The sequence below is a fragment of the Talpa occidentalis genome, unplaced genomic scaffold (assembly GCF_014898055.3).
Source record: "Talpa occidentalis isolate TD23 unplaced genomic scaffold, MPIMG_talOcc4v2.1 talOcc4.14, whole genome shotgun sequence".
Taxonomy (NCBI): Eukaryota; Metazoa; Chordata; class Mammalia; order Eulipotyphla; family Talpidae; genus Talpa; species Talpa occidentalis.
Window position 1 is genome coordinate 59,932,705 of NW_023601433.1, and position 20,907 is coordinate 59,953,611.

Here is a 20,907-nt window from a genome sequence, read left to right on the forward strand (position 1 = left end):
ATTTCATATGCTGAGAGCACAGAGTGCCAGGTGAGAAATCCCACATGGGCCGGTTGGAGATGCAGGCTAGTCTTGTGAGCCTCGTTAAGTGACGTGGACTTTAGCTTAGGGTAGAAGAGTTATCTCTGAGGGGAGGGGTTTTAAGCAGGAGCAACTGTGAGTGTATTTCAGTATCACTTTGCTGAATTACATAGTGTGGATCAGAGCCAGTAAGAATAGACTCCTTAGGAATGGTGACCTGAATTAGGACAAGGTAGATGGTGAAAAAAAGGAGGAGCTAGAGAAAGTATTGTTCAACTGGCTCTCCTTGTCTCCCTAGCAATTTTCTCTCACAAGCATCCTCAATCCTGTATATTTATACCCATCAAATCATGCTTTAGTTATGGAATTATAAATGATGCAAAGTTTCATCGATCTGAGTGTGCCCGGCATGGCTGGGCTCACTCACTCACTATCAGGGAGCTGAACACTCCTGTGCTTTTCTCCCAGAATTTCATACTTAACTAAAAATATTGAAAACAATTTGACCCAGGAAATGTCATCCAAGTCTACACTTTATAGTTCCTCATAACTCGTGGAATCCTGATGTGACAAAATTCACAGATACCTTCAAAAACTACTTTTGCTATTGACTTTTTAAACCATTGTATATTGGCTACAGCCAACCTATTGGAAACAAATGGGCTTGTTGGTGCTTTTCTGTTTTGAAAAATGGATTCAGAAACCACCACCACCACCCCTGGGGGGAAAATAAAAAAACTGCCCCCTACTCTCCTTGATTTTTTAGCTGTACACTATAGGACATGTTGAAGAACCAGGCAGAACTCTCATTTATATCTCAGAAGTCAAAGCAAGTCATCAAATGTTCAGACAGCAAGGCTACTGCAAACAAGTATTTTTATCTGGAACTCTCTGATCTATCCCCACTCCCACCTATCTTCATTTTGGGGGGAGAAGGCCAGTGTAGAAGTAAACTGCTTCCTTTCGAAAACTAGTTTTTGCCCCAGTTTCCAACTGATTTCTGGGACTTTCTGGGAGTTTCTGTCTCTTATTTGTACTGTACTGCTTTTTCATATAGCATCCAAACAAATAATTCATGATATCTTATACAACAGCATAACTCAACACTTCAGGTGCCTATTTTCTCTCTCCAGCTAGGTTTAAGCCCTTGGTAATGTGTGTGACCCTCTCTTTTGTTGGAGCATCTTTTTTTGCCTCCTACTCAATTTTTTATTTGTCCTGGGGTTCTGGTCTTGGTCCATTTCTTGTTTTTCACTGTAACACTCCTTCTGGCTGAGTTCACACACCACCCTTGTCCTGACACCTCCTCCAGAGAAGACCTGCCAGCGGGCGTGTCAGGCTCAGCTTCTCCCTCATCTACCTGGATTTGCTTTTTTTGATTTCCACATGAGTTATCAGTGTCATCACTTGCCAAACTGTCCATGTTAGATACATCAGAATTATCAACTCTTCTGCTTTCTCTACTCTGTCCATTCAGTTTTCTATAAAATGAGTCTCTCTCTGAAAATATCTTTTTACCACTCTTCCTCTCTCTAGTTTGCTACTGCCTAGACAATGTGCAATAGTGAAAGAGCTAAGCCTGCCCCCCTCCCATTCCTGCCCTCCCACATCCATCACCTTGGGCCTGTCTTCATCCCCTGGGCCCCCAACATCTTCACCTGGATCATGGTAACCACTTACTGGATTACTCTGATAACTGAGGGATTTCAGCTTCTGTGAGGCATCTTGAACAAGTCTGATAAGTTGGTAGTGGTTCAAGAATAGAACAATCTACCCTGTAGCTCACATGATCTCTTCCCTCTCCAGTGGCTTCCCAACTACTGTCCTTGGTCCCAGAACTCCTCTATTCTCAGTCATGCTTCAGACTGAAACAAGAGTTAGCCTTCCAGAGCCACAGCTGTAGTGCAATCTTTCATGGGCTCCCTATTGCCAGACTTTAGTAAGGACCTTTAGTAAGTGCTTTCTCAGCTCCAAGTTACTTTCTACCTCATCTCTTTAGTCTCTAGGAACTTTCCCTCAAAGACCATGACTTAATTGTGTCATTACAGTGTTTATCATATACACCATAACAAAATTGACTTATATAACTGGAATAGAGGTGTCAAAGCAATGCTTTAGTGTCTATCTCTGCAATGTAAAACAAAATCAAATTCAAGCACTTTTAAAAGCGAGGCTCCATGTCATTAGAAACTGACCTAAGGATATGTGTGTGGGGTTTAATAGCTTTTACTGTTTTGTTTTGTTTTGTTTTGTTTTGTTTTATTTTGTTTTGTTTTGTTTTTAATAGCAGGCAGGGGATGGAACTAATAAGATAGTAACTTGTTGTAGATCCCTTGGGATCTTGGGTAGGGAAGTGGTGCAGGGTTTCACTGGGAGAAGAGGACTTGCTACCATTTGGGGTTGTAGCACCTGAACTAAAAAGGCAGATACACAGTATTGTGTGTTACCAAACACAGTCCGGAAAATGAATGAAGCAAACATTAGACTGAGCTCTGATTCTGGTTCCTTGCCCACAATGGTACTTTCTTCAAGTACCACTTTCTTCAAGTAAAAAGCAACCTCCAATTCCCACTGCCCCTATTTCTGAAAGTTTTGTCCCCTCATCTCATCTTCAATGCTCAGTCCTACCTGCCTGCAGTTTATCTACTCCCAAACATCAGCATTTGGGGGTATTAAGAGTAATATATTGCTTTATAACTTTATTTTTACTATGTGCCCAAGAAATAGTGCTTTTAAGTTCAAAAACTTGTTAAAACAACAAGCTTATCATTCCATCTCAGTGAATTTGTAGTGTCCTTCAAGTCAGGAACAGGACCTCCTTAAACAGGACCTCTCTGTCCTCAGGTTCTACCAAATGACTGCCCACAGTTGGGCTTGGAAAGTATTTCAGACATTACCTTGTATAGCTGTAAGCCACTGAGGTTAGGTCACTTAACAAGAAGAATGCTTCACAAAGAAAGCCAGCCAGTGAGCATATGTCACTGTCTACCAACTATTGCACATGTGTCTAGAGTGGGGATAAAATGAACTAAGTTGGGCCTCCCCAGTGGCACAGCAGGTTGAGCACAGCACTGTGAAGCTGTCCGCAGCCTCTGCAGTGCGGGTTCGATTCCTGGCCAGCCAGGGACATACCCACATGGCGCGGCAGACCTCTCCTGTCTCGCCCGCTGCTCCCCTCAGCAGTGTTTTCAGTTCGTCTGCCTGTTCTGCTCCCCGCTTTGTCTCTGGTGAATTCTCTCACCCTCCCTTGCCTCTGGCCTGTACCCCAGTTCCTGTATAAATAAAATAAATCTTTAAAAATGAACTAAGTTCCTGCTTTCATGAAACTTAGGTTCCAGTGGAAGAAACCTATAATAAACAAGTAAACATGTAGATAATTTAATTTCAGAGAGTAATATATAAATAAATATAACATTTATAGCACCTGCTTATTCTGAAAGAGCTTTGGCTGTGTTATTGCAAAACCAGCTTTCCTCCACCATCTGGGTTTCTCTTTCATCTGTCATATAATCACATGAATACACATCTTGTTCTCACCTCCCTGTAGGGAAATGAGGCTGCTCCACTCATGGCCTCCATCACACAGTGTTGTTTGTGTCTTAGGATTCCCTAGGATCGAAACCACTGAGGGGGAATCCTTAAGGATCCACTGCCCATTTAGGACTCACAGACTGCAGTCAAGTGACAGAAACTCTGACATGGGAGTCTGAGTTGGTAAAAAAAGGAGGATGCTTGAGCGTGTGTCTGCGTTAAGACTAGCAATAATGGGGCCTCCCCTGTGGCGCAGCGGTTGGGCGCTGGGTTGTGAAGCTGCCCGCAGTCCGCAGCGTCGGTTCGATCCCTGGCTGCTCCCTGGCCACCAGAGGAGGGTCCCACATGGCGCGCAGACCTCTCCTGCGGCCCGCTGCTCCCCTCAGCAGTGTACTTCGGTCCTTCTGCCTGCTCTGCTCCCTGCTCTGGCTCTGGTGAATTCTCTCACCCTCCCGCACTTCTGACTGTACCCAGTGCTTGTATAAATAAATAAAAATAAGTCTTTTTTAAAAAAAAGACTAGCAATAATGAATTTGTATTTTCCATTCAAATGTTAATGCCAATTTATGTCTGTGCACCTTCTAAAGATGCCCTATCTGCCCATGAGTAACTAGCTCTTGGCCAAATATTTTGGCTTAATGGCCAAAATTGAGCATTCATTTGCCATAGGGGTTCACAAACCAAGTTTCTTATTTTTATTGACTAGACTATTTCTGGTCATCGGTCTTCATGGGAAGTACTTTAGTTTCTTCTCTTTGTCGTCAATGAACCTTTGTCTACCTCCACAGAAATATTTCTCCAAAGCCACTTCGTGGTGTCTGCTTTCATTCCTCCTTTCATGTATAGCAGGTAGTCTAAATTATTACTTTTTATAATAATACCTCTTAAAGTCATCTAGTGTCTATTTTCAAGTGACTTCTTGGAGCTCTAAGTACTTCTAGGTTTATTATTTACGCCTACTTATTGATAAATCTGACACTTTATCATTTTAAGGGGCTTTACAATTATCCTTGCTAATTACTCATTCCCACACCCCACTCATCCTAATAAACATTTCCATTTTAAAAACAAGTAAATAGTCCCATGTCTTGGAAAAGAAAAGTCTATTTAGACTGCAGGGCCCTTGGGTTTAAAACTGGGATAGCTTCCTCCTGCTTCTAATAGGGATAATTTTTGAGTGCTCAAGCGAGAGGAACTCATGTTACATAGATCCTCAAGTTACCATCAAACACTTTTCTTTACTAGTGCTGCTGAGGTTTTACTTTAAACCAACTATCAGTTTTATGTTTCAGGTAGTGATGTGAGATAACTATGTCCTTTTGGCTTTGAAGGGCTTTCCCATCAAGGCAGAGGATGAGAGTCTGGGAAAACAGATTTGCTCTGTATTTCCATCATTCCTGGCTTCTGTCCATAGTGCTGCTCTGGGCTTGTACAGGTCAGAGGAACTTTGTGTCTTCTGCTTAATATCAGCCCTGGGTAGAAATTCATCCACTCATTTACAAACCTGTCAGCTTTATTGAGCACCTACCATGTGTCTAAATTGAGTATGCTAGAAATCTCTTTCTTGCAGACCTCAGTCATTGATTCATATTTCTCCAATTCTCTGGGTGCTCTTTCCATCCTTTATAACAATGTAGTGGGTTTCTTAATGAAATCTGGCAATTCTTGGTATTGACAAAATTCATATGTTGAAGCCCTAATGCCCAATGAGATGGCATTAGGGGATAGGGCCTTTGAGAGATGATTAGGTCTTAGAGCAGTATCTTCATGTATGGGAGCAGACCTTGTAAGTGACCCCACAGAGTTCCCGCATGTTTTCATATGATTCCACCGTATGAAAACACAGCAAGAAGTTGCCAACCTTGTACCAGGAAGAGAGTCCTCATTAGAATGTGACCGTGCTGGTATCTTGGTCTTGGATTTCCCAGTCTGCAGACCTATGAGGAACAAATGCTTGCTGCTTATAAGCACCCCTAGTCTGGGGTATTTTGTTATAGCAGCCTAAGTGGACTAAAACAGTGTCTGAAACTAGCAACTAAATATATTTAATGTCTATCTTTGGTGCCTCCATGTTCTACAATTATTCTTTTAGGATGGGACTCTGAGAGGCAGGCTAGATTTTGGGGGGGTCCCATCCTTCATTAAAGAAGGCATCGGTGCTGCCAGGCCTTGCATCTCTACACACTTCATATTACACATATCCATTGAAATGGTGCAGTTCATTGTTTTTGCCATGCAAATGTCAAAATGCAAAAGGGATAGAAATCAGAGGAAAGTTGGAGTCACTAAAGTTACACTTGGATTTTTTTAATTACCTATCTCATATAATTTATCTTTTAAAAATATTTTAGGAAGTTCAAATCTGGAAAGATCAAGAAATCTGGCTGATTCTCAGTTTACCTCCACATGTTCACCTGTAGTACTTTCCCAGTATTTACCTCATCGAGCTTGCATTATTAATAATTTAATTTGTTTAGTTAAATACATCATATATGGTGGCCTTGACATAAACTAAATTTCTGTTGTTGTTTTTGCAAATTACTGCTACAATCTTTTAGAAAGTTTCCCCTCCAAACCTAATTTAATAATCACAATTGTTATAAAGTGTTATTGAAGATCATCTAAAAAAATTCATCCCTCAAAGTGCTTAGTCTGTCTGTTCAATTTCATTTGAAATAAGATTTTGAGAGGAATTGATAACTAAATAAAAACTTTTTATTGAGGTTTTCATTAAATCACTCCCCACCTATACTCTAAGTTTCTTACTATCAGATTAGAACAGATTTTTTCCACTAAACATTCCTTAAAAGTACTGCCTTCCCTGGATGTGTCTGTGAACTTCTGGGCAATAGATCACATTGTGCAGTAGAAAGAACACAGGCCCTAGGGTTGGTGGAGCCACAAGTTCCAAAGCTTGGTCATCATTGTACTTTCTTTGGGCAAGTCACTCAGTCTTTCTGCACTTGAATTTTTTCCTACTGGGAAGGTGACAGTACCAACTCTGCCTGCTCTGCAGTGTGACCATGAGGACTAAATACCCCACTGCATGTGAAAGGTCTTGAGATTTAAAACACAACAGCATTTAAGGGATTCTCAGTGTTGTGAGCTGTGCCAACTGAATGCCTGAATTAAATGAAATGTGAGGTTTCCCCTCCTACTTGTTAAAGAAAATATATAAAGGAACTTTGAACATAAAATTGTCTTCTTTCCAAACTCTTTATAGTTTAAAATAAACTCATTCCTTTATTTAACAAACATTTATTAGATGCCAGCTAAGGAGAAAGTATTCTCTTGGGTGGACTAAGAAATACAAAGAACAATCTAATGTGGATTTGAAGTCAAAGACTGACTATACAATATGTAAATGCTAGACATAACATACCTCTTTTTTCTGTTCAATCATCTTTATAACCCCAAATTCAGCCCATGCAACTAGTGAATGTAAAACCCTCAATCTGTCATCATAGTGGACTTTGGATAAATACTAAACTCTTACCTCTATAACTTTCCCATTATTTATGTCCCTAGATTAGAAGTAGAGAGGATATAAAATATTAATGGTTTGATTCAATTCCAGTCATTTCTGGTATAGATCCATAATGGATTTGGCTATAGGGATAGCCCCATATACTACATCTCTGGCATCCAAGGCTAAGACTAGTAATGGATAAGCAAATATATCATCATTAGATGTTAGAGTTTAGCCCCAATTAGAAGTTGCATGGAAGTGTTAAGAAAAGGGCTTTGTGTCCGAGCAGCATATTTTTGGCTTTCTCTGCTAGACAAAATCATGACCAATGTTAGTCCATGCATTCCACTTCTTATTAATATTTGCGCTGACAGAACACGCCCATTTCATTGCAAGCTCTTTAGGTGCTTTAAAACAAATTAGCATTTGTCACCCCCATTTAACTGCCGGGGCAAAGGGAGCTACAGAGAGGTTAGTGGCTTCTGCCTCAGCACTCACCACAAGTCCCTGGAGGAATGCCTCCAGTTCTTTCTCTCTCTCCAGGGTCTCTCTGGTTTCAAGCTCATTTACATGATGTTTATCTTGCTTCAAAAGAGCATCATAGATTTTATATAATATATTTCCCTGGCAAAGTCATTTATTTTTATATATTCACTTTGTAATTTTCATATGCTTCTATGAAGGAAGGAAATGTAAGAGTCAGATTGTTTGGGGGATAGGGCTCTCATTTTATTACTTGACCTTGTCATTGCCATCCAGAAGTAGGGATAGTGGCTCCCCACTGTCACCATTGCTTATTGTCTTCAGTTCAATTGATAAACTAAGCAAGATTACGATGCAATAGAGGTTGCTGAATCTTTGTTACCCGCCTGAATATTTCAGTTCTATAAGTAAGACTAAGACTAAGTGCAGAGGTCAGAGATCATGCAGGATATTGGGATGTATTCCAGATCTTCAAATAAGAGGGAAACATTATGTCATCATCACCCTCCCAAACACATTCCCACAAATGTTATAACTCCAGATTATTACTGAGATGCATGGTTGTGCTGATGGAGGACTGGTGAAGTACTTTATGCCTGGGAGTGAGGACTCCAAACATCAGTCATCCACGTCTGTTTTGGGCTGTGTTCCATATTGTTCCATCCATGCTGAGAGCATTCTTGGCTTCCTGTCAGCACACACCTCCTGGATTGGGGCCTTGATTTGCACTTGTGGATGACTGGCTACTCTATCCATAGCATCTTGTTTTTTTCCCAGTGTTTAATGTGCAGTTGGGTTGTTGGAAAAGTCATTATGTATTTTTTCTATGTTTTTTTAAGCAAAAATGCATCAAACTGTTCTGACAACCCATTTCATTTGGCTAGTCTGCGGGTAATTTTTCTAATTCCAATAAACAAAAGTATGAAGACATTTTCCTGGTTAACTATGTATGCTGAACTTGGTTAGTACAAGAAAGTAAGAGAGCTAATTTTTCTTATTTTGGAAAAGAGCATCTAATTGGTCTTCCGAGGATGATGCTCCAGTGTCAATTAGGACCTCAATATGACTAAACAATATTTTGTATCACCTACCTCCTTAGAAGTCCTGCTTCTACAAGATTATACCCTAATCTATAAGAACTCTGGTGTGCACTGAATTTAAGTATTTCCACTTATCCAAATCTCAATCCTCAGCTACCAGGACCAAGGATGGGACTAAGGGTCTTGACTTTGTCACTCTTCTCCAGAACAAGAAGAGAGGAATAGATGGATCCAACTGTGAATTCAGTGTCCCAGAAAAGAGAGCAAAAAATTCTTTTTAGCCCACTGACCTATCCATATCTTTCTCTAGTTGTCTGTGATTCTTGCTGAGAGTTCATAGCAATAAGAAAATGTGAATTGGTTTTGCCACAAAGTGTATAAGAAAAAGGTAAAGGAGTTCTTTTTCTTTCCAATTTGTTAAGATGGTAATTAGGAGAACTAACACCAGCCAGGCTTGAGTGAATGCAAACAAGACCCCTATAGGCAGCACAGTGTATTAATGTAAAAATATGCCTAGACAACATAACTTGTCAGAGAGGATTATTTCTACTTAGTGAATCTGCAGGAGCCCCTTTGCTCCACCATTCAGAATTTGACTAGAGCAGAGAGCGGGGGAGAGAGAGAAGAGAGAGAGAGAGAGAGAGAGAGAGAGAGAGAGAGAGAGAATTAGCGAACAGCTACGGTGGCATTGATGTTTGAGCGCACTTCTGAACTGGCTTTTGTTGAGACTATCAGTGTATCAGTGTAGAAAGCATGCGCTGTCCCAAATCCGCTGTTACTATGAGAAATGAGGAGCTGCTTTTAAGGTATGTTGTATGTCCTTTGTTTTAATGTATGCTTTTCTAGTTTCTAGAGCTGTCCAAGACAGCAATCATGCTCTGAATCAAGTAGCTTCCTTATCTTAGAAGAAGAAAAAAAAAAAAAAAAGAATCTACAGAGAGCGAGGGAAACCAAATAGAGACCAAGAGATTGGGAGAAAGAGAGCCAGCGAGAGAAAGGAAAAGGACTGCTGTGTGCGAGTTATATTTGCACTAGTTGCCTTTGAGAGCATAGCATGTATTTGCTTGCTGCTATTTGTGAGTGGCCAGTGGGTAATTTTAAAGCCTCCAAATCTGGCTCTCGGTTTGTCTTTTCCTTTGCAATGTCTAAGCCTCTTTCATTATTATGCACTCTGCATGGAATAATCACCGAAAAAGGAGCTAAGGAGACTCCATATTAGACTTGCGTTCCAAATACCTCTCTAATCTGGACTTAGCCTTCCTAAATAGTCCTTCTGTGTTACCAGGTTTGGATCACTTTATCCTGTTTGCCAAAATGTGTACCTGTTTAAGGACCTCTGTTCATGCATGGCGTCCTGGGTCCCTATATATTGAAAGGAAATATTTATTTCCTGCATCTGTGTTAGGGTTCTATCGCATACCAAGAATGAGCCACCGCTGACCTTTTGGGAAGCAGAAAAAGAATTATGATAGAATTGGCATCCTGCTTTGAAAAATGTAGTCTTTTGTTTATTTGCTAGCAGACATTGTAGCACTGAATACATCTTTGGGTCTGACAATGGGACCGGTTGAACAATGGAGCTGTCAAACTAGCTTAATGCATGTCTGGGTTTTTTTTTTTTTTCTCTTTCTCAACACCCTTTTTATCTGCTATAATCTTGTTTGTATAGACTATACAGAAAGAAGAGCTTTTAGAACTGCTTGTTTGTGGTTTTGTGCTTTAAAAAATTTAATATCTACCGTTCATAGGGCTTTCTGCATTTTGCAGCTATGTTGGTTGGATTAAGTTAGAGATTTATTGCTTACCTCTCTGTTAACTACAGAAAGAAACTTATTGATTGAGACTGCTTGTAATACTATTATCATTCTGGCAAATACCTTGTTATCAGACATGTCTCTACAGTATTTAATGTTTAAGGATTTAAAATTTACCTATTTGGGGGACTTATGAAATGTAGCATAAAATAGAAATTATTTCTAATGTTTAAGTAAATTATAATTTCTAGTTTCTGCCTTCTCTGTAGACATCCAGTTCAGAAATTCAAGGACAGATGAAAACTTTTGCTTTTATAAATTTGGTCACAAACTATTATTATAGCTTATTAAGTTCTTAAGTTAAAGGTCTCTGTGGGATATATTGATTTTTGATATATGGTTATGTGCTCATAAAATGACTTCTATGTAGGGCAAACATTTCTCACGTCCTCCAAAATCTTCCAATTTACAACATAAGCATTGGATTCTAAAATGGAAATAGTGAGACTTCGAAAGAGAAAATTGGAAAAATCTGTCTCAAACTTCTCAAATATTGAAAGTATTTTAATTCTTACTCTAGATATAAAAGGTCTAGTCCTAGAATATTCAATTGTAATCGATTTACATAAAAATAATCTCACTAAGGTTGGTTTCCTTAAATGACATATCTTATCTAACACTTTGGTGTTTTGCTTTTGTTATAAAGCTATTTGTGCCAGAGCGATACAGTGAAAAAAAAATATGTGTAAAGATTTAGGGTCTAAAATTTAAAAACAGAAGGGAAATCATTTTAAAGGACAAGAATTTAAGAATTTAGCTCCAAGTATTTCCTCTTGGATTATTTTGTGTTTCGAATTAGTGATATTCCCAACAAATAAGGAATGAGGTGTATGTAAAAATACAGTTATGAATCATTAGCTTCACATTTTTTTTAGTCTGGATATATATTTCCAGTTTTTAACTTAATTTGATACATTATGAAATATTTAATTCAGAATTAATAAAATTAATGTTACAGGCTAAGTCAATTGCCTTTGAAATATAGATTTTCTGACACTGTGTTCAGAGCTTGGATAGACCCAAAATGTATCTGCAGCATAGCATTTTTAAAGTTATCCATTGTGAATAGAGTGGATTTTTAATGCATACTTATTATGTTGTCTTACTTCCAATGGGATCTGAACTGCTCATTCCATCGGGTATACCAATAATTGCTTTTAGGATGAGCTCATAAAAGGCAATTGGTGAAGCTTTATAACTGAAGCTGGCCCACCGTAGCCAGTATACCGAGATTTTGCTTTCATGGGAAATTTCTATTCTAAAATGAAGGTTGCAAAGTAATTTTTTGTGATTTGGGAGAAAAGTAGCCTTCTGTATACCTAGTTACTTATCAGTAGCATAGTGAAATAAAGAAGTAACTTAGAAACCATCATGTTGTATTTTTGACTAAATTACAATTATTTACCTGTGAGCTACTTAGTCACTGTAATTCCTGGGAGGTCACAGGTAGAGCCAACAACAAGGGAAATCCCTTCTCACTTGGTTTACATCTCCTATGGTTTGATCCATTACCAGCTTTCAGAATTTGGAGACCCTCCATTCCGGTGTCCAACAGAAAGATACCTCTTCCTTTAGCCTGATGGGGAAGGTGTGAGATCATGTGAAGTTGGCAAACTTGTCTTTATCTATTTCGACAACAGTAATAAGATATCTGTTGCTCTATCCTGCCATAAGCCTCTATGTGTGATAATCCCCCTGCATAGTGACCTAAATAATTATCGAAGTAAATTTTAATTGTAAGACCTAGACTTGCAGAAAAGGAACAGTAAGAGATTCAAACTGTGAAAACGAGTTCTTTCAATAGAGACTAACAATTGCACCCTAAGTCCCTTCACACAGGAGCCTCAGGAACAGTCACCAAGATGTGTTCAGCCGGCCTCAGACTGAGATCTGCAACCTCGAGATATTAATATTCTTGTATTTGTTCAAGCGAAACCTCGCTGTTTTTCTTTTTAAAATGAGTGCATACAATTGCAAAATAGCCCTGTGGGGCTGAAAAACAAAGAAGAGCATTTGATTAATATTCATATCTGGAACTTTATAGCAAGTGCAGATTGTGCTTGAATAGCTAGGAAGTCATTCAAAGAGGGAATCAATACTAATTATTGTAATCAGGGGGGTTAATTAGGTGAAAATGTGGCTGATGGAAAGTTCATTGCTCACAGTACTGGAAACACCTAGGTTGATGAAAAGAAGGTGAAATGCAAAAGGAAGGAGGTCCTGTGGGAATGATCACTCCAAATTTAAGGTGTCAGGATTTTTGGATGAAAGACATACCTTGATTTGGTATAATCATGATAGTGAGGAAATTAGAAATATCCAACTCAATTTCTTATACAGAGATTTCTGTAAAAGTTATTAGGAGGCAGTGTGTTCAGCAGCATCTCCTGCAGCTCCATCGCCTCTGTCTGCATCTCTTCCCACAGTAACAAGTGCATTCCATTCAGTTGCAGTGCCTGGGATTATCTTTATTAGCCTTCACTGAATTTTTTTCTACATTTTGGTAATTCCTGGGGTACTTGGGGAGAAGGGTGGCTTTCCCCTTTCATACAATTATTGATTGCTTCTCTAATGGTTATTGGCTTTGGGTGTTTTTCTGAACTCCCAGTGACTTGTTCTGTAGGAAAGACAAGGCAGTGGTTTAGAGAGGATTAAAATTCATGGCATTTTACTTAACTGACATTGGGAAGAGAGTGTCAGAGGAAGTGAAACATAGGTGAGGCTTTAATATTGTCATCCACTAGAAATTAAAATGAAGAGTCCTGGAGCTGAAGCACTTTTCTAATCACATGGTACCACTCTCAGAGTTTGTAATGCTGAGATGGAGGCTACATGGACATGTAAGAGTGTAAGTGAGTGAGTGAGTGTGTGTGTGTGTGTGTGTGTGTCTATGTGTGTACCTCTACTCAACTCCAAAATGTGCACGTTAACCCTGATGTGATATGAGGGACATTCTGCTCTTAAACACAGCGTTTTTGCTTCATGTAATGTAGTTAGGGATTGTCATCTACAGGTATGTTTCTCTGCTTCATAATTTTTTCCCGATTGCGTGCTGATCCCAGCTCATTTTCCTGAATGTCAAGACCATCACAGTTAACATGAAATGGCATCTGTGGGGAGAGGACAACATTGGCCCAGGGTGACATGTGTTACCAGGACAGCTTGAGCTGCCATGCAGCCCATTCCAAGTTGACCTGCCCATGATTGGCTGCTTAGAATTGTGATGAATCACTGGAGTTTATGAAGCAGGGTTTGCCAGCATGCCCTCAGAGAAAAATAAAAACCAGAATTTTTCTGTAAAATTATTCAGTTTAACAAACTTTGTTGCCATGGCCAAGAAGAACTTGAGGTTTAAAGTTAGAATGCTGATAAATCTGCAATATTTGTGGTTTTTTAAATTCCCAGCTTGACAAAGGTCACAGCTGCAATTGGTTTAAAAAAAAAAAAAAAACACTGTTGAAATTTATGGATTGCACTAGCTGGTGTTTGCATCAACTAAAATGGGCACAAGTTGTACCTTTATTCAGAAATCAATCAAATACTCCTCACTTCTCCTATAAAACAGCCCATCTCAGCAACACAGGGGCTTATAAACCTGCAATATCATAGATTTTATCATGTCTTGCTTTTCCAGTACCTTGGTCTGGGACCCCAGCCCTTGTTGGAGCTCTATGACATGACTTACCTGTTTATTCGGAGATGCCTTAGGAATCAGCTCTGGGGGAAAAAATCACTAAGTTGGTGGTGGGTGGTATGAGTTTCTGGAGGCAGCAGTTAGGATCATTATGACCTCTTTGACAACTGACTTGATTAAAAAAAATAAATAAATAAAAGGATGGTGACCTCATGTGGCAACCTCCCAGCCACAGAATGCTCACTGCCTGCTCTCCATACCATAACCTCCCTCCCCTGCCCCAGGTTAGGCTGCTGGCTATAGAAGTAGATGTACCAGTGAACACTTGAATGCTACAAAAACAATAAGATTAGGGTTGGCTTTCTTTTCTCACCTGCCAGTTTCTGGATTAAATGAATTGGGGGTGGGGTGGTGAGTGTTACAATTAGAAGTAAGGAATAAAAACAAAATTTACTATCTACCCTGTGCCTCACACTATACTAGGTGCTTCTTTGATCTTACATAATCCTCACAGTTATGCAAAATTTAGTGCTGGCTATAAAAAAAAAAAGACCCAGAGAAATGAAGCGAGAGAGAGAGAGAGAGAGAGAGAGAGAGAGAGAGAGAGAGAGAGAGAGAGAGAGAGAGAGAGAGAGAGAGAGACTGACTCAGAGAGATAAACAGACCCTTAGACACAGAGCTCATATCAAAAGGGATTCTCACTCAGGACTCAATCAAACTCTGTCCCTGGGAAACTTCAAAGAGTAACTGGAATATTTGACAGTTTGAATTCATCTCTTCCTCTAATGCAGCATTTCCACCATGGACTTTGATTTGTTCATGTCTCCTAGGTTCGTTTTTGTTGTTGTTTTTTAAACCACTGAGAAAACTGTACAATAAGAAAGGGAAAAAAATAAGAACTAAGAAAGGAAAAATGGCACCAATTTTTGCTTCTGACTTCTAACAACTCCTCTCTGTTGACTTGTTTACCTTAGAGTTCTTGAAACCTTTGCATTTAAATAGCTGTAGCTTCACTTTTCTCAAGCTTTTCTCTGTATATTGGGAACAGCTGTTGGAAGGAATCATGGAGAATGCTAAAGAATTATGAAAATGAAGTGTGAAGTTTTGTATATAAGGTGCCAAAATAAGTCATACTGCAATCAGAACCAATTAAGCAACAAATATACATCATACTCAATGTAAAACATAGTCTCAACTATCAAGAAGCCTGCAGTAGTCATGAAACAGGCAGAAATAATGGGTGAAAAGGTATCAGGTAGTGTCATGCAAAGAAGAATGAGTTCAACTGGGTCTTGAAGGAGAGACAAGTGAGGAGCAAAGGGAAGGTATTGAAAGATATCTGGATTTATCTTCATCATTAAAGCAATAAGGAATCCTAAGCTCAATCATTTTCCTTCCTCAGGCCAAAACCACTCATGTCCTCCCTAATTTCGCCATACTCCTATGAAACAGGGCATATATAGCTATGACTGTGTGGAGTATTGAGAGATTAAGCAGTTGGGTAACAAAACTCGACACTGAGCAAGAAAGAAGACAAAATTTAACTCATTTCACTTTGCTTGAGTTGACAGCTTTTCCATGAAGATTTTGGGTAGTTCTTTTAAGAAAAGAAAAAAAAAAAAAATGTTTTCCCTAGTGGACTTCATGGGAATTAGCATCAAAAGCAAATTTAAATGAAAAGTCATTTGGGATTTCCAAAAACCTCTATCGTAAGCTAAAAATGGCTTAGAGATTTGAACCATATTATAGGGAAAAAGTAAATTTCCTGTGCTCAAAACCTTAATGTATTTCCAACCTACATGTCACTTAAATAGTTTGGTTATATAATTGCTATAGTAATAATTAGGTTAACACATCGTGCTTCTTATCTGAGGATCATGATGGACTTTGATATTTCAGCTGTTCCTCCCTACTAGGAAACAATAGCCACAGACATACAAAGGTCTGGTGGAATCAGAAAACTAAATGCCTGTTCCCAGTGTTAGCCACCTCTGCAGGATCAAATGCAGAATCTATCAGATTTGGCCCTTAAATCTTGAAATCTTTCCACTCAGTTTGCCTGGAAGAGTCTGTTACGGATATACCGTATCAGATGACTCCTGATCCTGGTAACCCTGAGCTCTTTAGTGGGAATCCATCACCATTGTAAGCAAAGTGGATTCCATGTTTTGTTTTACAGAAACCCAAGCTCTTGCTCCCTTAATCCTCAATTTCTTCAAGATGCATTTGTTTTCAAAAGGCAGAGACATTCAGGCAAATGGGGCCAGGATGCCTCGGGAGATTCCCTCTCAAGTCAGGATTTTGACTCTTGCCAAGATCTGTCTCAGACACCCTATCGCCTCCCCCCACCCCCAACCAGGGTTTAAAGCTTCCATTTCTTTCTCTCAGCCCCACCTGCTGCTCCTCGATCTGGACCCAGTGTCATGCCCACTCTAGTATCCACCCAGCTGTTGCTGTTCAGCTGTTGGATTTCATCAAGCAGTCATTTCTCCTTTTCTTAATTTAACATGTGACAGTAAAATGAGAACTTTAGGCCAATTGGGAAAAATATTTTGTGGGGATAGGGGTGTTAAGGGCTCAGTACCAGGGAACTAAAACCTCATTCTGTTAAGCATAAATTTTGTTCCCACCGCCAGACTGGCACCAGATAAGGGGACCTGGTATAGTTTGACAAATCTCAGGATCTTCAAGAGGTCACTAGAACATTCCTCAGAGGGTTTTTCTGAGTGCCTTCATGTGCAGATCTCCCTGCCAGACAGGCAGACCTTTTTCATCTCCCTCTCCTTGCCCTACTCCCCTCCTTCCCAATATTCACATCTTATTTACTCACTTCAGGAGACTCTGGCTTCCTACCCCTCCCTTCCCCTGGTCATGTTTAGAAAGGAATCCTACGGCCCACTCCCCAGACAGCTGTTCCTAGTTCAGAAATCAGTCTTGGAGGAGGCAAGTCCAACCTGATTTCTCCCGCAGATAAGCCACCAAGATAACTTGTTTCGCTGGTGGAGTCTCAGGCCTCCTCAGGCAGGCAGCTGAGGAGAGCTTCTGGAGTTGTCTTACTTCCATTTGAAAGAGAAAAGGAGTAGGGAGAAGAGAAAGCTGAGAGAGGGGGAAAGAAGGCAGCAGTAATAGAATGGAGAGAGGAGAAAAAGGAAAAGGCAAGTTGGAGCAGGAAGTGAGGAGCTGGTTGAGCTCTGGGTCTGAGAGAAACACCGCATTAACATTTCATCCCCTTGGCTTGGAAGCTTCTGAGAACTCCAGAGGGGCATCTCATTTCCGAGCACGAAGGTATGTATACAAAGAACCATCTTCAATTTGAAGGCCTCTTTAGTAGGAAGATAAATTCACCATTATGTATTTTTGCTCTATTAAAAACAGATTCAGAAAAACACAAGATTGCAAAAAGCCAGTAGCAGCTGTTCTCAAGGGAGAGTGACTACTTAAAATTCCCTTAAAAATGTAAAATAAGAGTTTAATAACTAGTTCATCTTTACTGGCATTTAATTTTACTTAAATTATTCTAGGAATGTGAAAGCCTCCACCCCAGAAGCTTTCAAATTGGGAAGCAGAAATAAGGTGGTCATTTAAACTTATGATTGGAGATAGGACTATTTTTAAGTGATATGTTTATGGAACTGAGATATATTTACAATTTACCACTAAGGGATCTGTTTGGGGTTTGTTTTTTTTAAATCACTTTAAAAAAAAAAAACAACATTGTTTATTTTTGCAAGTTGCTAATGAAGCAGGAGTAAGCCAAGAACAAACACATGGCTACAAAGTCAGATGGTCTCTCAGGTACTTAAAATTCATGTGGATTTCAAATTTATTGACTGAAAATGATGGGAAATGCCCCTATAGGATCTGTAATTCCTGTTTCAAATGGCTCTGAACACATTGGGCTTTTTTTTTTTTTTAAACCAAAACAGCTATGTTAATAAACTTTGAATTTGGAAAATGTGATTGGGGAAAGATGTTTTGGATTCTAGTTTGTAACAGTGAGCCAGAATTGAGGGGGAGGGGGTGTGTATGAAGGTGACTTTTCTGAGTCTGGAACCATTCTGCACTGCTCTGTTCTATAGTTGCATAGCTGGTTTACTGCTTTTAAAGCTATAGTGATGTGTGAAGATATGTATAGGAATAAATTTTCAAAAAAAGAAAAATTGTCATAAAATATACAAGTGGTCTGCAGAAGAGAATGAACTAGTTGGTTATAAACAATGACTGTATATATCAGGCACCAGACTTAAGTTATAAACTTTGTGCAAAAATGTTGAAAGATCAATAGTCAATGGACTATATTCTGCTTCATTGATTGAGTGTGGTGACCAGAATAGTATTCTTCCAATTCAGGCAGTGTGGGTTCTGAGGAAACTGCATTTGTTAGCACTCTGTTTCTGTTGAGAGATATTTTTTCTGTGTGTTTTTAATGCCAGTGATAATTCAGCGCCCAAACAATGACCATTAGACAAGACTCAGTTTGAAATGAGGCATGAGGCGGGAAGCAGGGAGCTGAAACAGCACAGTGCAGGGATTGCCTTGGAAGGCCTCATAAGAAATGAGGTCATTCAGAAACTTTCCCTTGAAGTGCTTCCAATTCTTGAATTGCCTTTTGTTTGGGAAATGAATAGCAAGTTGATTAAAAAAAAAGAGAGAGAGAGAGACAATTAGGGAAGGTGGGGGGATGGGCTTGAAGTTTTTTTACAATGAAGCTAAAACTATGAGGAAACTTCATTGTTCTCAACCACCTCGTCCCCAGTGATGTCACCAACCAGGTCTTGTCCACCAGTGGGGCCCGCTATGGGCTCAGCCCCTTTCACTGTTGTTGATAAGATCCTTGGCTCTAGAACTGTTTCATTGAACCCGAGTGTAAAGCAGCGGCCCAGCGGAGGTGTCTGCCAAATAACTCCAACTGCCAAAACATGATACCTGATGGCTCATTACTGCATGAAAATTAAAAAAGGGGCCCCACTGAATTGTTTCAGATTTTTTTTTTCCTTCTGCCAAAGCAGCACACGGAGAAATCTGAGCTTTTCATTAGGTGGTATTTGGTTGGATGTTTTTGTTTTGTTTTCATTTCCAAACTCAAGAGCTTTAGAAATTTGCCTTTTTTAAAAAGACTATTGTGTATGTGCTGTGATCATGGAAACAAAGCCCTGTGGTCCTGGGTAGCTGTGCTTGTGTGCGCGCGCGTGTGTGTGTGTGTGTGTGTGTGTGTGTGTGTGTTGGGGGTGGGGTTCTTTCTGGCACCTACATTAAGTGCCTATGCAATCACCAGATTATTTATGAATTTGGCAGCCAAATTATTTAAACGCAGCTCCAGTCCATAAGCTTTCCTTGGTTCATGTCTTCACAGTATCCCATGTAAGACTGAGTTTTCTTGACCCAGGTTTTGCTTCTAACTCGCAATGGCACAAGCAAATGTGCTTTGAAAACTCTGTTACACTGTAGTTGTTAAATAAGGCAATAACCTATGCACTTGTAATTCTTTCTCTATGACCTACTTACATACTACTTCACCCTCCTTATAGTATGATTAAAAGCTGCTTTGAATCCACTATTGCCTCCAGGGATTTCAGGCTAGAATTTAACAAACTGCTGAGAAGGCTTAAGTCAGTAAAGAGGGCTTCCCTACAGCTTCTTCCAACTAATTCACATGCAATTAAAGAGGAAATAAATATTTCAGAAGTGTACATGTTAATGAAGCATTTTCTACCTACAGTATGTAGATGTATGTGGAGCTTTATTCCAGAACTGATTTGAAAATACTTTTCTTTTTGATTAATGTGGTTTTTTGCTTCTGCTGTGGAGACTAGTTCTGGGAGCTTGTCCTTAAATTTTGTAGGCAGTTCATTATATACATTTGGATTTATGTAAATAATAGCGGGAAAATCGAGACCTGTCAACGTTTGTCTTCGTTTATCCAGCTAATTATTTTATTAAGATTATTGACAGGACAACAAAAATCCTTCCTTTCAATGATAACTGGTGGTAGCTGGGGTAGAGAGTAAATGTAGATTAGTATTACTAGGAAATGGTTGGGTATTTTGGATATTCAAATTCATTTTACTTCATCTATTTTTCAATTCCTAGACTTAGGTCCTTATGAGAGACACTATTCTGAAATGAAGGTTAGCCTAGCCCTACATCTGTCTTGGAATTAGAACTATCTTGGTCAAAAGCCAGAGAAATAGTTGAGTTACAGAAGGACTTCAGGTCCATTAAGTATGTATGAATTTAATTGAAAACCTTAGACTTGGTGCTTCTTATTGTTCACTGCATCAAACCTGAATTTTATATTGGTATGTGGGTGTGAAATTGGTATTTAAATATCTGTTTTCCTTCATAATGTAGTTCTCATCACAAGAAATTGATGAGAAAAATTAATCGTTTTCTCCATTTTATGGATTTGGATACATTTAACTGCAAGTGACTTAGATGTTTATCCTCTGGGTTCTGTGATTATATCCTCATACATGTGATGTCATTAAGAAATAAAAGATTGCTAGAAAAAGATGACTGAAAGATGCATAATATAAACTTGCTGGTATGCAATTTATGATGTTGATTTATTGTATGAAATAGGCCACATGAAAGATTTATATATTTGTGACATTATGAGAAGTTTGGCTTCCCCAAATAACCAAACAAGAATGAGAGTGTTAAATTAGAATGTCACCGAATAAACTTATCTTTCGAGAGTTTTAGCAAATCAGTTGGGAAAATTAAACTCACCTGCTTCTATTCGTGTGCATGAGTTGTTACTTTCCCCAATTCCTATTAGAGTATCACAAACCTTAAGTGGGGATCTAACCTTCATGTCATTACATTATACACCTAACACTCATGAAGTCACTTTTGGTTTTTAATCATCGTGTTAAATCACTGATTGGTCCTATCTAGTATTTGTCTTCTTAA

At 39.2% G+C, this 20,907-nt stretch overlaps 1 protein-coding gene across 6 annotated transcripts in view; it reads left to right on the forward strand.

The window, feature by feature from the left end:
- Nucleotides 1–20,907, forward strand: part of CELF2 (CUGBP Elav-like family member 2) — a 591,625-nt gene that overhangs the window by 276,485 nt on the left and 294,233 nt on the right. For 2 of the 6 annotated variants that reach the window (XM_054695076.1, XM_054695078.1), the window contains exon 1: nucleotides 15,825–17,277. The exons of 3 other annotated variants lie outside the window; for them this stretch is intronic. In XM_054695076.1, coding sequence (XP_054551051.1) covers nucleotides 17,123–17,277 — 155 coding nt within the window. In that variant the 5' untranslated portion in view covers nucleotides 15,825–17,122. Of the gene's footprint in view, nucleotides 1–15,823; nucleotides 17,278–20,907 lie in introns of those variants that run through there. One more of the 6 variants, XM_054695075.1, reaches the window with a different exon arrangement.